Source organism: Macaca thibetana, chromosome 4 (assembly GCF_024542745.1).
Source record: "Macaca thibetana thibetana isolate TM-01 chromosome 4, ASM2454274v1, whole genome shotgun sequence".
NCBI classification, from domain to species: Eukaryota; Metazoa; Chordata; class Mammalia; order Primates; family Cercopithecidae; genus Macaca; species Macaca thibetana.
The window spans coordinates 79,383,691-79,401,507 of record NC_065581.1 but is presented as its reverse complement, the minus strand read 5'-3'; the positions used below and the strand labels follow the sequence as shown (position 1 = coordinate 79,401,507).

At 36.3% G+C, this 17,817-nt stretch overlaps 1 protein-coding gene and 1 non-coding gene across 2 annotated transcripts in view; both read left to right on the top strand.

Moving 5' to 3' along the window:
- The window catches only part of IBTK (inhibitor of Bruton tyrosine kinase), a 79,278-nt gene that overhangs the window by 21,331 nt on the left and 40,130 nt on the right, over positions 1-17,817 (top strand). The window contains exons 6-16 of the mRNA XM_050788110.1: positions 707-877; positions 2,486-2,603; positions 3,046-3,226; positions 5,896-6,016; positions 8,453-8,630; positions 10,340-10,514; positions 12,063-12,665; positions 14,217-14,303; positions 15,437-15,519; positions 15,610-15,647; positions 16,110-16,206. Coding sequence (XP_050644067.1) covers positions 707-877; positions 2,486-2,603; positions 3,046-3,226; positions 5,896-6,016; positions 8,453-8,630; positions 10,340-10,514; positions 12,063-12,665; positions 14,217-14,303; positions 15,437-15,519; positions 15,610-15,647; positions 16,110-16,206 — 1,852 coding nt within the window. The remainder of the gene's footprint in view (positions 1-706; positions 878-2,485; positions 2,604-3,045; positions 3,227-5,895; positions 6,017-8,452; positions 8,631-10,339; positions 10,515-12,062; positions 12,666-14,216; positions 14,304-15,436; positions 15,520-15,609; positions 15,648-16,109; positions 16,207-17,817) is intronic.
- On the top strand, positions 16,583-16,685 carry LOC126954017 (U6 spliceosomal RNA). Its single transcript, XR_007725479.1, has one exon. It is a non-coding gene; the product is annotated as a U6 spliceosomal RNA (small nuclear RNA).

The following is a 17,817-nucleotide window of genomic DNA, read 5'->3' as shown; positions in this document are numbered from 1 at the left end:
AAATGGTGCTTTAAAAAAGGGGAAAGCTATAATGATAATAGCTTCCATTTTTGAGGGTTTATTTTGTTCTAAGTATTGTTTGTGCTTTTCATATATAATTATTACCTAAGCCTCACAACAGCCCTGTGAGGCACAAGTATTGTCTTCATTTTATGCATGATGATGATACTAGTAATAGCAATCATTTATTGACTGATTACTGTTTTCAGATGAAGAAAATGAGGTACAGAGAGGTTAAGACATTTGGTTGAGATCAAATAGGTAGTGACAGAAGTAAGATTTGAACTCAGGACATTTAAATGACTCCAAAGGAATATGATACTATATGTTTGGTTACTCCCTGAAGGGAAGCATTGATTCTGTATTTTTGTTTTTTTCAATGTACCAGTGTATACTTTGGTGAGTTCCCTTTATTCATACCAAACAAATTTGCACTTGGTGTATGGTAAAGGCTCAAAAATCATTTGTTGAATTGAATTATTTCACTGAAATGTCTTACTGGGCTTTTGTATTTTGCTGATAAACTTACAACCATATTCTTTTAACTCATCTACCCTTTGCTGAAATGTAGAATTTACCTATGATTGATACAGCCATGTATCAGTCATGTCATTTCATGTCATTTTAGATGTAGCATCATCAAATTCTACTTGCATATCTGTATAAATGGTTAATGTAGTGTACTAAAGTTCATTTTATTTTGTAGGTCCCTCGGCTTGTGGAAGGACTGAATGGTCATAGTTGTTCCCAAGTGGCAGCTGCTGAGGATCATACTGTTGTGTTAACTGAAGATGGATGTGTTTATACATTTGGTCTAAACATTTTTCATCAATTGGGAATTATTCCTCCACCTTCCAGTTGTAATGTACCCAGACAGGTAAGCTTTACTCCTTTAAATAATAAGCTTTTACATTTGCAATAAAACCTATATGGACAAAAAAATGTAGGTTATTGACAGAGCAACTTATTTTATTTCTGTTATTTAGCTTTATCTTCAGTGGTATATATTGTCTTTATTATTTATTATTATTATTATTATTTTGTTTGAGACAGAGTCTTGCTCTGTTGCCCAGGCTGGAGTATAGTGGCATGATCTTGGCTGACTGCAACCTCTGCCCCTCGGGTTCAAGCGATTGTCTTGCCTCAGCCTTCTGAGTAGCTGGGATTACAGGCACACACCACTGTGCCTGGCTAATTTTTATTTTATTTTTTTGTATTTTTAGTAGAGACAGGGTTTTGTCATGTTGACCAGGCTGGTCTTAAACTCCTGACCTCAGGTGATCTGCCCGCCTCAGCCTCCCAAAATGCTGGGATTACAGGCGTGAGCCACCGCACCAAGCCTGTTGTCTTTATTTTTAACGGGAGAAATTAAACATAGTACGTATTAGCATTTGTTTGGAGGAAGAAAGAAAGCACTTGGGAAATTCTGCATTTGGGAGATTAGCCACCAAACTGCATCTTTTAAGTATTCATAAGCAAAGGGAGGTCCAGATATTTTGGGTTTGAAAATTAAACACTTTTAGGCCCTCCTTAAGAAAAAATATGAAATTTATCAATACCAAATGGGTTCAGGCAAGTGAGGAACCCAGAGACATAAGTTTTATTTGCTTCATTAAATCTGCCTCTGCATAGATATCACATGTGACAAGTTGATGTTAGGGGACATGGGTTCAAAAACCAGTATTCTTTATTCTACTGTTTTACTCTCATGTGTACAGCCATCTCCAGAAGGTGCACAGTAGTGCACAGGACAATCTCATGACAAAAAAATCATCTAGCCCCAAATGTCAATAATGCCACTGTTGAGAGACCGTGGAAATATCTAATTTAAAAGTACTGTTTTCTATTAAGAATGAGACTGGCTGTTTTGCATATTGCTTGTTAGAAAAAGAAAAATAGCTAAAAGTTTAATAATTTGATTCTTATACCATGCCAATTTTCTGTATGTTAAAACTGCTGACTGAAAGTGGCTGCGTCACAATGTTTTGTGTTTTTTTTTTTTTTTTTTGAGACGGAGTCTCGCTCTGCCGCCCAGGCTGGAGTGCAGTGGCCGGATCTCAGCTCACTGCAAGCTCCGCCTCCCGGGTTCACGCCATTCTCCTGTCTCAGCCTCCTGAGTAGCTGGGACTACAGGCGCCCGCCACCTCGCCCGGCTAGTTTTTTGTATTTTTTTAGTAGAGACGGGGTTTCACCGTGTTAGCCAGGATGGTCTCGATCTCCCGACCTCGTGATCCGCCCGTCTCGGCCTCCCAAAGTGCTGGGATTACAGGCTTGAGCCACCGCGCCCGGCCCTGTTTTGTGTTCTGAGAAGGATTCAGGTCTTAGTATGAGTGCTGAGATCTATTAGTGACAACTGCCATTTGCACTTGAGGGGTGGGCCACTAACAGCAAGTATACCATATATTTGCTGGTCTGCTGGATCTTTAAAAAATTGTAGTAGGTCATAGATACATAGTAAATTGCAGTTTTATTTGTCTTTGAATAGATACAGGCAAAATATCTGAAAGGAAGGACAATCATTGGCGTTGCAGCAGGCAGGTTTCATACAGTCCTATGGACTAGAGAAGCTGTTTACACTATGGGACTAAATGGTGGACAACTGGGTAAGAAATCCTTGATGACAATATCTGGAAATTAAATTGGACTCTTTAAAAAATTATCTTTTCTTTTTAATTTTTATTGATTAGAATGAGATTATGAGTGACTTTTTTTGTTTGTTTGAGACAAAGTCTCACTCTGTCATCCCAGCTGGAGTTCAGGGTGCGATCACGGCTCACTGAAGCCTTGGCCTCCTGGGCTCAAACTATCCTCCCATCTCAGCCTCCCAAGTAGCTGGGACCACAGGCCCTTATCACCATGCTGGGCTATTTTTTTGTAGAGAAGGGGTTTCATCATGTTGCACAGGCTGGTCTCGAGCTCCAGGGCTCAAGCGATCTGCCTACCTTGGCCTCCCAAAGTGCTGAGATTATAGTCATGAGACACTGTGCTTGGCCAAATAGCTTAAAAGAGCTATTTTGTGATTTGCTTATTTGTATCATTTTTTAGGTTGTTTGCTAGATCCCAATGGAGAAAAGTGTGTAACTGCTCCTCGTCAGGTCTCTGCCCTTCACCAGAAAGACATCGCTCTGTCTTTGGTTGCTGCAAGTGATGGAGCTACAGTCTGTGTTACCACAAGGGGAGATATTTACTTACTTGCAGACTATCAGTGTAAGAAGATGGCTTCTAAGTATGTGTATTTCTGTGAAAGAAACATAACTTTAATAATAATTCAACTCTTCCAGCAAATATCTGAGTGTCAGCTTTAGGCTATGTTCTATAAATGTCAAATGGAAAATATTGAATGAGGAGAAACATCAGGAATTTTTGTCTTTCATTTTTGTCTTTTGGCATGGATCTAGTGAATATATATAAAATTTCTGTGTAAGTTGTAAAGTGGTATTTCTGAATTATGTTTAATATGTAGTTATATATGAGATATATGTTTTTTCTTTTTTTATGCTTTCAGTGCACAGAAATATATTAATCTTAATTCTTGATTTGTGACACTCTTATCATTGGTTTCTCTGTAGCCTTTTTTACATTATACGTGTATTTGTCTTTAAAATATAATCATATGTCATGAGCCCTCTAACCAGACTCAGTGTTTATAACTGATAAGTATATATATATTTAAAAAATGTTATAATGGAATGCAGTAAAGTAGCAGTTGGTTGACAAGTCAAAGCAGAGAATCATAAAGTGTTTTTTTTTCTTTTTAATTGAGGCAGGTTCTCGCTGTGTGGCCCAGGCTAGTCTTGAACTCCTGGGTTCAAGCGTCCCTCCTGCCTTAGCCTCCCAAAGTGCTGGGATTATAGGTGTGAGCCACTGCTTCCAGCCTTATAAAGTTTTTAGTATGGGTGGGTGCACCAACTGGAATTCCCTGTCTTTTCATATAAACCATACTCATAATGTGTCATCTGTCATTTCATTTTGAATGATTTAAGGAACCAGTGCTTAAAAACAATTGTGCAGTAATGTAAGTGCAGAATTCTACATTTTTAATACATTTTGAATCTTTTATAATTGATAATTTATTGACAGTTTTTTGCTGTGCATATTTATTGTGTCATTCCAAAGTATTCAACTTTTATAGACAGGTTTCAGACTAATATTTTACCATTTATATAGTGTTTTACTATGAGAAATTCATTATAAATATATACATTATTAGTTTAAATAAATACAAGTACTGAAATAGGTCTTCGTGCAAATATAAATGATTCTTGGAAGTGGATAGCTCAATTAGTGGAAGCAGTTGTGTACAGGATTTCTAGAGAATAGCTGTCTAACTTTTAAAACAATTAGGGATTTAAATTTAAATGCAACAAAATACTTTTGATAATGTAAAACAGATACCATCCATGAAGGTACTCATGAACAGAAAATGTCTATCAGTTTGTAAAAACTTACCTTCTTTGTATAACAGTTCCTTTTTTTTTTTTTGAGACATTGTCTTGCTCTGTTGCCCAGGCTGGAGTATAGTGACATGATCTCCGCTCACTGTAACCTCCACCTCTCAGGTTCAAGCGATTCTCCTGCCTCAGCCTCCCAATTAGCTGGGATTACAGGCACCTGCTGCCATGCCCAGCAAATTTTTTTGTATTTTTAGTAGAGATGGGGTTTCGCCATTTTGGCCAGGTTGGTCTCGCACTCCTGACCTTACATGATTCGTTCACCTTGGCCTCCCAAAATGCTGAGATTACAGGTGTGAGCCACTGTACCTGGCAGAAAGTTACTTTTGACTTCAATTTTAGGTTATATTTTAGTTATATAAACATGAAAATGTGAATATGTTTCTTAAAACTGAGTAAATAGATTTTTTCCTGAGTTTGAGGTGATATGTAAGATATTAAGTTGTATTTTTAGTTAACATTTATAAAACTTGCCTATATAACATTAAATCACATAAATATGTTATATCCAAGTTTACATTAAGTAAATTATTTTGTTACAGATTAAGTTATACAATATAGTAATTTTGAAAAGTTTCTTTTTCCTTTAAAAGGGAGAACAGTCGTTGGAGTAGCAGCAGGCAGAGTTCATATATTGCTATGCACATCAAATGTGCAGATATAATGAAATGTGTAGCTAATGAATGAGTTATTGAATAGCAGTACAGATGATTTTCATGGTAGCCATATCTGTTTAGGATTAGCCGTTTTTGAAATTAAGCATTTCTATTTTGAGGTTTAAAATTTGTCTTTTCTGTTAAAATACAGATGCACTTAGGAGCTTATAGCTATACTAGTTATTTGTTTATTATTTATTAATTTTTTAAGACAGAGTCTCTCTCTGTCACCCAGGCTGGAGTGCACTGGTGTGATCTCTGCTCACTGCAACCTCTGCCTCCCTGGTTCAAGTGATTCTTCTGCCTCAGCCTCCCGAGTAGCTGGGACTACAGGCGCGCATCACCATGCCCGGCTGATTTTTGTGTCTTAGTAGAGCTCGAGTTTCACCATGTTGGCCAGACTGGTCTCGAACTTCTGGCCTCAAATGATCCACTGGCCTTGGCCTCCCAAAGTGCTGGGATTATAGGCGTGAGTCACTGCACCCAGCCCATACCAGTTATTTAAACTCCAGAGTGAATGTTTGAATTAGCAAGTGGAACTTCAGGCATTTAATGTGTGTGTTTGTGTGGGTAAAGGCATTTGAGGGAAAAAGACTTGCCATAGAAAGGAACAGCCACCTTGTAGGGGAAATTTACAGAATGGAAGACTAGAGATACCAAAGACCAAATCATTTTACTTCACCTTTCACAATAATTGCCTGTAGATTGTTTGAATAGTAACTTCCTTGAAGTTTAGGCATGTGTATTTTAGAGAACATATTAATCTAGAATTTTTTTTTTTAATCTAGACAATTGAACTTGAAGAAAGTTCTTGTGTCTGGGGGTCATATGGAATACAAGGTTGATCCTGAACATTTGAAAGAAAATGGGAGTCAAATTTGCATTCTTGCAATGGATGGAGCTGGAAGGGTAAGTATATATTATGTAAAAGTATAATCTTACTCTCGGTTGATAGCTATGGCAGACCTGGTAACATGAAAATGTATTGCTATGTTAGTGACGATTCCTGTTGACTTTGATGATTACTGCTGGGTGCCAAAATAAGTATATTTGAGGCATCCATTACTAATTAGTATGGAGCTGGAATTTAGAGATAGTATGACAGACAACATTTAATCTAATGTTGCACAATACTGATTTGTTAAACTGTAATCAAAAAATTTATTTATTGTGCTTAAAATGAAAGATTTTGATGTTATTTACACTGAATACTGATAAATGATACTGAATTGCATAAATATGAGCTATGTAATGTAACTATAAATTTTTTTTTTTTTTTTTTTTTTTTTTTTTTTTGAGACAGTCTCGCTCTATTGGCCAGGCTAGATTGCAGTGTCATGATCTTGGCTCGTTGCAACCTCCACCTCCTGGGTTCAGGCGATCCTCATGTCTCAGCCTCCTGAGTAGCAGGGATTACAAGCATGCGCCACCATGCCTTGCTAGTTTTTGTATTTTTAGTAGAGATGGGGTTTTGCCATGTTGGCCAGGCTGGTCTCAAACTCCTGGCCTCAAGTGATCTACCCTCCCCGGCCCCACAGATTACTGGGATTACAGGTGTGAGCCACTGTGCCTGGCCTCACATAACTATTCTTAAAAAAGCAAAGATCAGGCAATATGATACATTTGTTGCATAGTTGGAAATTTTGTTCCAGATTTAATTTTATACAAATGTATGCATTATAATATGTGTATACATTATAACTATCCACATTATATATGAAAGATTTTCAGATCACTAGTGTGTAAGGAATTTCTTATCTCTTAAATGAAAAGTTCTAATTTTAGTTCCTTATGCAAACATACCAGTACATTTCTCTAATAAATTTATTAATTTGAAATATTAAAAAAATTTTCCGAAATATATACTTTAATTGATGTATTTGTATATTATATAAAATACATCTCTAAATTTTTTTTGAAGGGTGGGAGAGTGGGAGCCATCTCTAAATAATACAGATTTTAAAAATTATATTTAAAAGTATATATTATACACTAATGATACTGAAAAACACACAGTGTGGGTAGAAAAACACAGATAACTTTCTGGTTTTACTTATAAAATTAAAATAATGTTTTCCAAGGTTTATAATGTGCTGTAAAGTTTGACATTTTAGAAATTGAGGAATTAATCATAAAACTCCACCTACTGGGTCGTTACAGGCATACATTATAGGGATGGAGAATGAAGATGATTTTAATAGTAGTAACTGGGTTTAAATATTAGAGCTCTACATCAGGAAGAATAGCTGTTGGATGGAGGGCGTAATACTTGGGTGATGTGATGCTCTGTGCAGCAAACCACCATGGCACACGTTTACCTATGTAACAAACCTGCACATCCTGCTCATGTACCCCTGAACTTAAAAGTTGAAGAAAAAAAGGAATTAGAGCTCCAATTTGTACTAGTGGAAGGAAACAAATGGGTTACGTAAAATAGTTGAGTATAAAAAGTTATATTTGATTTTGGGATGTGTATCACTTAAAATGGATATAGCTTATACTTCTGGGTGTTTACTTCCTGCAAACTAGAGTCTCACTAAGAAAACCAAGCTCTAAAAGCATCAGTGTCAATCAGTATACTCTTTTTGTGTGAATAACTTTTTAGTGACCTTGTCAGATAACCATTTTGTGTTCTAGTTTTCTTAACTTGATTATGAGGGAATTGAACTTTTAAAAATTAGCACTTCTAATTTTTCAAATGAAAGTGTGCTTGGAGTACCAGTATATGAAACAGATAAAACAATTGCTACTGTGGATTGGGAAGCCTGATACTCCATCTCTCATCATTCTCCGTCCCTTAGCAAGTTCCCTGGAGCTACTTTTCAGGGACTCTGAGGTTTGCAGAACCATTTACAACCATTGAATTCTGTAATGATTTTTCTAAGATTTTGTTTTAGTTATATAATTGAGTTATGCATACATTTACTTTTTTCTTGAGAGTAAAGTTTGGATTTTCATAGGGGGATCATTCTTCTTGTAAAGAGATAGTACTACAGGAAGCCTGACTTGTAAGTTGTAGCTTTAAGATTTTGTTTTTCTTTAGCATTATAGCAGATCAGTTTGCCCCAACAAGTAATACTGGAAATTGCTACTTCTTAAGAGGAGTGCCTTTGAAATAATTTCTAATGCTTCAGGCTTGCTTAATATACTTTTCTGAAAGATATTTCTTTAAAATCATCTTGATTTTTATTATAGTATTTGTCTTTTCTGTGGAAGAATGAACATTGAAACATACTAATGAGAGCTTTTATTTTAACAGCATTGTCTCTTGGTATCTTGATTTAAGGTTTTGGTTATTCAAATGCTACTTGCTTTATATTTCAATATGATTTGGTTTTGTTTTAGGTGTTTTGCTGGAGATCAGTCAACAGTTCTATGAAGCAGTGTCGATGGGCCTATCCACGTCAGGTCTTCATTTCTGATATTGCTTTAAATAAAAATGAAATTCTGTTTGTTACGCAAGATGGAGAAGGATTTAGAGGGAGATGGTTTGAAGAAAAAAGAAAGAGTTCTGAAAAGAAAGGTCAGTTCATATATGTGAACGATACGTAAAAGTACCTTTTAATTATCCTTTAATTTGACAAGTATTAGGTTCAACTGACAAGTATTATTAGGTTTTACCTTTATGTATTTATCTTTGTGATTAGTTTTTTTAATGCCTGTTTCCAATTATAGTGTAAGGTTAGTGATGGCAAGGGCCATGAATATTCTTCTATATCCTTAGCCTTTGGCATATTTCCTGGCACATTGTAGTCACTCATTAAATCACCTGTTGTATGAATAACTCAGTTATCGTGTGCCAAAACCAAATCAAGAATGTTTATAATTACTCAGAAAATTATAAATGTGTTCTTCAAAATCATAAAGCCACAGAGAAATGACTTTCGTAAAGTTTAATGATTTAGTTGTATTTCTTTTATTTCTTTATAGATTATTCAAGTCTGTAAACATTTAATATATATTTACTATGTGCCAGATATAGGGGAAAATTTTAAAGATGCAAAAATATATAAAATGGGCCTCTATTCTGAGGCACTCATAGGCTTGTAGGGGCAATAGACATGTATATAAATACTTGCAGTTCACTGAGACTAATGTTAATATCCACATAGTAAGTTTCTTGAGAGCATAGAAATTGGAATGACTGAGTATCAGAGGAAGATTAGTAAAGCCCCATATGACTAAAATGAATTAATTTGTGAGAGTAACTAGAACATAGGTTCAACGTATGGAAGTCTTTAGAAGTGTGTCAGACATATTTAGTGATCTGAAACTGAATTCATGATCTCATGCTCCAACTTCTGCTTCTCAGTGTTTTCTATTTCAGTAAATTATTATCTTTGACACTCAGATTTCCCTTACGCTAGAATTAATCAGTCATCAAGTTTTGTTCTCTTTCTCAAATGTTTCTTATATCTTTCCACTTTTTTACAGATTCATTGCTACAACCTAGTCTATATCATCTTTTAATTCTTTTCCTGGATTTACAGTAATTCCTTAAATGGCCTCTTTATATCTATTCTTTGTTTACCTTAAACATTCTTCACACTACAGCCAGAATCATTTCATTCATGTAAATTTCGTATCTTTGTGGAAGCACTGTATCCTTTGCCTTCATAACCTTGATTTTACTTGCAATGATATAATAATTTGTGTAATGTCTATCTTCCCTGCTAGATTGTGTACTCTATGAGAGCAGGAACATGTCTGTCTTCTTCACTACTGTATCACCAGACTGATGATACCACAGTAGCCCTGTTTGGTCACTCACATATTTTCTGAATACATGCAAGAAAGGGGGAAGAGAAAGGCAGGAAGCAAATAAACAAGCAGATTATGAAGACACTAGATTTGTATATTTTTAATCCAAGTTGGAGAATTTTTTTCCCTTTGGGCAACAGGAAGTTTAAGTTGAAGAATTTTAAAAGCTAGTATGACACTAGATTTGCTTTTTAGAAGGGTAACTTCGGTTTGCAGTATGGAAGATGTGTTTGTTGAAAGAGATGGAATCATGGATATTTTAGAATCGATCCACCAAAAATTTCCTATATAATACAACCAATATATTCAGTGCAAAATGTGTTGAAGAGAGGATGTAGTTCTTCAAAAACACTGAATATATATGAAAAAGATTTCCATAGTTTTCTAACTGCTTTTCTATTCCATTTACTTCTCAATCATTTTAGTGGTTTCAGTAAAGCCTTGATTAATGGTAGTTTTTTTTTTTAACAGAGATTTTATCAAACCTTCACAATTCCTCATCAGATGTGTCTTATGTCTCTGATATAAATAGTGTGTATGAAAGAATTCGACTTGAGAAACTTACCTTTGCACATAGAGCTGTTAGTGTCAGCACAGATCCAAGTGGATGCAACTTTGCAATCCTGCAGTCAGATCCTAAAACAAGGTATACTTGTATATATTAAATTTCACTTTTTAGAAGGAACAATCACTGAATTTTCTTGCTTTCAGTAGCTCCTGGTGCAAATTTAATTGAAGAGCTGTTGCCAAGACCTATAGAGACCTTAGACATAATCATGTTTACAGGGTAATCCAGAGGTAGAATTTGTTATCCTCAGAGTGATGAATATTTCCTTTAGTTTGTAAACTGACATTTATTGAAAATATTGAAAATATCTATACATGCACTCGCAAAGTTTATTTTTTTAGTTTTTTTAAGACGGAGTCTTGCTCTGTTGCCCAGGCTAGAGTGCAGTGGCACAATCTTGGCTCACTCTAACCTCTACCTCTCAGATTGAAGCGATTCTCCTGCCTCAGTCTCCCAAGTAGTTGGGATTACAGTTGCCTGCCACCAAACCCAACTTAATTTTTGTATTTTTAATAGAGATGGGGTTTCGCCATGTTGGCCAGGCTGGTCTTGACGACCTGACCTCAGGTGATCTGCCAGCCTCGGCCTCCCAAAGTGCTAGGATTACAGGTATGAGCCACCGCACCCCTCCTGACTTGTCTTTCATACTTTATGATGTACCCTAGGTTCTCAGATTCTGAAAAATGTATTATAAATATTTCTTAGGCAGTTTGCAAAAATTTCTGACCCTTGAATATGATGAGAATTGGCAAAAGAAGTGTTGTGGCGCCATCTGTAAATCCCAGTGCAAATCTCCTAAGTCACATTAGCAGAGAGGTATCAGGTTAAGATAAACATCAAGGGTACTGTTGAAGAGGGAGGAAATTCTGCAAGTAGGGTGATCATCCATCCTGGTTTGCCCAGGCCTGCCCCAGTTTTAGCGTTGAAAGTCTCATCTCCTGAGAAACTTGTCAATCCAAAGCAAACCACAGGAGGGTTGGTCTTCCTACTGAGAAGGGTGAAATGTTGGTTGGGACAGTGTAATTGCATTCCCATAGTACTGTAAGAACCAGGGATACAGACAACTTAGTTCTTATCATTTTTTTTTTTTTTTTTTTTGAGACGGAGTCTTGCTCTGTAGCCCAGGCTGGAGTGCAGTGGCCGGATCTCAGCTCACTGCAAGCTCCGCCTCCCTGGTCCACGCCATTCTCCTGCCTCAGCCTCCCAAGTAGCTGGGACTACAGGCGCCCGCCACCACGCCCGGCTAGTTTTTTTTGTATTTTTTAGTAGAGACGGGGTCTCACCGTGTTAGCCAGGATGGTCTCGATCTCCTGACCTCGTGATCCACCCGTCTCGGCCTCCCAAAGTGCTGGGATTACAGGCTTGAGCCACCGCGCCCGGCCAAGTTCTTATCATTTTAATTTGAGAGAAGAATAGAATATAAATATAAAAAGGAATAGAAAACAAATTAAAGGATGATACAGTATCTAGAGCTTTGTGCAATATTCCTGTATTTTAGGAAATGCCATATTTAAAATTTTCTAAATACTGTTTAAAAAATTGCATTTTAAAGGAAAATTGGCTAGGTATGGAAAAGGATTTCCTTCATTTTTTTTGAAGCATAATTTGTTTTTATCTTGTTTCTAGCCTTTATGAAATTCCAGCTGTGTCCTCATCATCCTTTTTTGAAGAGTTTGGCAAACTGTTGAGGGAAACAGATGAAATGGACAGCATTCATGATGTGACATTTCAAGTTGGCAATAGACTCTTCCCTGCACACAAATATATTTTGGCAGTGCGTTCTGATTTTTTTCAGAAATTGTTTCTTTCAGATGGCAGTACTTCAGAATTTACAGATATTTACCGGAAAGATGAAGATTCTGCAGGGTGCCATCTCTTTGTGGTAGAGAAGGTTCATCCTGACATGTTTGAATACCTTTTACAATTTATATACACAGATACTTGTGACTTTTTAACTCATGGCTTCAAACCAAGAATACACTTAAACAAAAACCCAGAAGAATATCAGGGAACTCTGAATTCTCATTTGAATGAAGTGAATTTCCATGAAGATGATAACCAGAAGTCTGCATTTGAAGTTTACAAAAGTAATCAAGCTCAAACAGTTAGTGAAAGGCAGAAGAGCAAACCTAAATCTTGTAAAAAAGGAAAAAATATTGGGGGAGATGATCCTGTAAGAATGTTGCAAACTGTTGCAAAGAAATTTGGCTTCAGTAATTTGAGTAGTAGGTATGATTTCTCCTTTATATCTGTTCCTGTACGTCATTCAGTCCTCCTTTAAAAAATTTCCCACCCTTTTTTCCTTGCTTTTCTTTTCTTTCCCCTCCCGCAGTCACCTCTCACTTGTTCCATCCCCTTCTCTTTTCTCTCCTCTTCCTCTCTCTCCCTTTCTCCCTACCCCTCCTTTTTTGGGGGAGGTACATGGATGTGTCTTTCCTACATTTGCTGGCAGAGCTATCTCTGGGACTTCTTGGATTACATTAATGGATGGGAAAGCTGTTATTGGGTTTGAACTCTGGTTTGGTTGGATTACATTAATGTATGGGAAAGCTGTTGGTGGGTTTGAACTCTGGTTTGTGTATGTAACAGGGATCTGGAGTGGCAGGCAGTGCGGTATGCTGGAAAGGTCTTTCAAGTTAGACATACATGTCTCTTAGCTTTATTATTCCTGGCTGGGACAATTTTCTTTCTTTTACCTCAGTTTCTCAATATAAGAAATGGGAAAGATAATATTTATCTCATATTGTTGGTATGGTTTTGTCATATTTAAATTGCCTGATACCATAGTATCATATTATGAATCAGATTATTTGAAATTCTCTCTCTTTTTAAGGTATTTATGTTGCTTGTGGCAGTTAAACCTTAGTTGTAGGGTGGGAACAGAGGAGGGGGGTGTATCATGTTTTCTGTTTAGAAGTAATGAAGGGGCTGGGCGCGGTGGCTCACACCTGTAATCCCAGCACTTTGGGAGGCTGAGGTGGGCAGATCACCTGAGGTCAGGAGTTTGACACCAGCCTGGCTGACATGGCAAAACCCCATCTCTACAAAAAATTACAAAAATTAGCCCCGCATGGTGGTAAATGCCTGTTGTCCCACTTACTGGGGAGGCTGAGGGAGGAGATTTACGTGAACCTGGGAGGTGGTGGTTGCAGTGAGCTGAGATCACACCACCGCACTCCAGCCTGGGTGACACAGCGAGACTTCATCTCAAAAAAAAAAAAAAAAGGCCGGGCGCGGTGGCTCAAGCCTGTAATCCCAGCACTTTGGGAGGCCGAAACGGGCGAATCACGAGGTCAGGAGATCGAGACCATCCTGGCTAATACGGTGAAACCCCGTCTCTACTAAAAAATACAAAAAACTAGCCGGGCGAGGTGGCGGGCGCCTGTAGTTCCAGCTACTTGGGAGGCTGAGGCAGGAGAATGGCGTGAACCCGGGAGGCGGAGGTCACAGTGAGCTGAGATCCGGCCACTGCACTCCAGCCTGCGCGACAGCGCGAGACTCCTTGTCAAAAAAAAAAAAAAAAAAAAAAAAAGAAAAAGAAAAACTTTGTGCTATGGCTTTGATTGTCTTTTGTCAGTAATATTTAATCTATTTTGAATTCTAACTAAAATAGAAGAAAAAGTATGATACTTCTTTATCTCAGAGTAGGGGTTTGTTGAGATACTTTAGGATATAGTATTATATTTAGGTGTAAGCTAATTTGTTGGATTTTTTGTTGTACGTTTATTTTTGTAAGGGAATTATATATATCAATTGTTAATTTTTATCTCTCCTTGATAGGTTAGATGGAGTCAGATTTGAAAATGAAAAAATTAATGTCATTGCCAAGAAAACTGGTAATAAACTGAAGCTAAGTCAGAAAAAATGGTAAGTAAGGAAAGGAAGATTAACATTTCATCTCTAGATTTTGGCATTTAAGTGTGGAAATAGATCTCTGCTTACCCACATATGAAGCAAAATGTATAGGTAGATACCCTCTTACCTTTTCTAGTATTCTGCATTTTTGGAAATGTTGGGGAGCTGTTGAAGTAAATTGATAAAATACTAACTGCTAAAGACATCAAAGGAGTTTTTTCTTTCTGATGACTTTCTAATAGAGAGGAACTTTTAATTTTTATTTTTTCTTGCCTGAATTTTGTGCCTTGTTATAGTTAGGAAATGTTGTGAGCCCTCAAACCAAATTAATTATATCTCTTCATCATTATGATTATTTCCTTTAGTATAAAAAATGTTTAATAATAAATATACTATTCCAAATATATTGTTAAAAAGTTTTATTTTTAGGGCCTGGCGTGGTGGCTCACGCCTGTAATCTCAGCCCTTTGAGGGGGCCGAGGCGGGTGGATCACCTGAGGTCAAGAGTTTGAGACCAGCCTGATTAACATGGTGAAACCCTCTCTCTACTAAGAAAATACAAAAATTAGCCAGGCATAGTGGCGAGTGCCTGTGATCCCGGCTACTCAGGAGGCTGAGGCAGGAAAGTCGCTTGGACTTGGGAGGCAGAGGTTGCAGTGAGCCAAGATTGCGCCATCGCACTCCAGCCTGGGTGACAGAACAAGACTCCGTCTCAAAGAGAAAAAAGTTTTGCTTTTAGCTATTCATACTTTCTGTGTAAGTGGAAAGATTTTGGAGAAGGATAAACCGTGGCGTTGTTTCAACTGTGGTTGGCCCGGATAAGCTACTACAAATAAGTGAATTACAGAGACTTAAATATGATATCACTTAGTATTATTAACAGTTTGTCTGAAATTAGAAAAAAAGGAAAATCAGAAAAATACTTTTTGAATATTTGTATTTGACTCCCTTTTCAAATACTGTCTTTAAGGCCCTTACCTTCCCTAAGGTGGAAGAAGAGGAAGTATTTTATTGTATGTATTCCTGCAAGTTATTTATTCTCTGCCACCTTTAAGAGAAAATTGAAAGTTAAGCCAAATCCTATAATCTTTTTCATTAAATATGTAAAGAAATTGCACTTGCTTCAATTAAACATTTTCTTCCAGTTCATTTCTGTGTGACGTGACCATGAAATCAGTGGATGGAAAGGAATTTCCTTGTCATAAATGTGTTCTTTGTGCTAGACTTGGTAGGTGTACTTTTTAAAGCTGCTAATTTATTTGCTCTATTATTGTTTCACTATTCTTATTGCATTGAACTTTTTTTTTTTTCCTTTTAGAATATTTTCATAGTATGCTGAGTAGCTCATGGATTGAGGTAAGATTTAAGTAAAAAGCGCCTAGGTTGGTAACTATGTTTCTTTATATTTTGTGAAAATTATGTAGTAAAGAAATTCAAAATCAGAACTCGATATTTTAGTTCAGTTCTTCATTTATATTAAACTTTATTTATGCTTGAGGCTGCTGGAAAATAGCAACTCTTAGAATTTAAAATTATTGCCAAGAAGCTACTTAAATAAAAATTTCCCTGTTATTATTTAGAAATGTACTAGGAACACCACTGTGTTTCTTGTTTTCTGAATTTTTTGTTCCTTTTTCATGTTGTGTTTTAAAATTAAATTTAATATTATTTTAGCCATGTGTTTTGTAAATTTTATGTTCTTTTGCATTTGATGTGATTTCCTGTTCAGAGTGTTTTGTACCAATAACCCAAATTAGAATGTAATATTTTATTGTTTACAATGAATTATTTTACTTTATTTTGTCTTATTTTATTTAGGCTTCCAGTTGTGCAGCTCTGGAAATGCCAATACATTCTGATATATTAAAAGTTATTTTGGACTACCTCTATACTGATGAAGCTGTGGTGATAAAAGGTATTAATAAGAGTTAGGACATTGTAGATACTTCAGATATAATGGAATAATGGTAAAATCAACATGAATCTTAATTTCTAATGAACAAAAGCCACCAATAAAGGCTTAATTTGTTTTATTTTTAAAATATTTAATTTATTTTTTATTATTTGTGGAGACCAGGGTCTTACTATGTTGCCCAGGCTGGTCTCAAACTCGTAGGCTCAAGGGATTATTCCACCTCAGTCTTCCAAAGTGCTAGGATTATAGCATGAGCCACTATGCCTGGCCAATAAAGGCTTAATTTAGAATAAGCAATAGGAATGATTGCTAATAGTAGAGGAGCAGAAAAAGAAGGTTTTCAATACCCGTGTGAAAATGAACTCTTTGAGAATTAGTGCTCACTTCGGCAGCAAGTATACTAAAACTGGAATGATACAGAGATTACATGGCCCCTGTACAAGGATGACATGCAAATTTGTGAAGCGTTTCATTAAAAAAAAAAAAAAGGAATTGTATGTAATGGTTGAAATTAGATTTAGCAGTTCAATTTCCAACTACTTCTATGATGGAGGTGAATGAATTGACAACAGGGATAGTTTTGACAAATACTTGCGTAAGTTCTTTCTTACTTGTTTTTCCCCTTTGTGGTTACACATCTTGAAAGAAACAGATTAAAAATTGTACCAAAATTTATGAAGAGAGGTGATTTATATACTTTGTTAGGCAAAACACTAACTTTTAGTTACAAAGTATGTTGAGTCATTGGAGTGGTACCGGATGTTCTGTCATATTCCATTAGTTTTTTTTAACCCCAGCTGTATATTGGGGATTATAAAAAAGTGAATAGACCTTTTTCTATATTCAAGAAACTCAATTTAGTGGAGAAGACAAACGTATAGAAAACAAATATAATCCAACAGAGTAATTCTCTAAAAAGCTGGTGCATTTTTAAGAAGCTAGCCTCTGAGTCTGCCTAGGAAATCTGGGTAGTCTTGTAAAGGAGATAGAGTTTAACCGAGGACAAGATTTCTGAAGATTTGTATACTTAAGAGTAAGATAACTGAGACATGGTATGTTTTTCTCTACTTCTTTCATTTCTTTTTAAGAATCGAGAAATTATTTGCATGATAAAACTTACACTTTTAAAGCATACAATAAGTAGTTTTTAGTATGTTTACAAATTTGTGCAACTATCATCACTGTATAATTCTAGAACATTTTCATCACCCCAGAAAGATACCTTGTACCCATTAGCAGACACTTTCCACTCTCTCTTATCCCCAGTCCCTAGAAAACCCCTGGTATGTTTTCTGTCTCTATGGATTTGCCTATTCTGGACATTTCATATAAATATAATCAAACAACATGCGGCCTTTTGTATTTAACTCATTTTACTTAAGTACGATGTTTTAAAATTTTTTCCGTGTTGTAGCAGGTACCAACACTTCATTCTTTTTTATTGCCAAGTAATATTTATTATGTGGATATAACACATTTATTCTTCAGTTGATGGATGTTGGGGTTGTTTTTACCCTTGTCTATTAGGAATCATGCTGCTGTGAACACTCATGCCTGTTTTTGTGTGGGCCTATGTTTTCATTTCTCTTGGGCATATACCTAGAAGCGGAA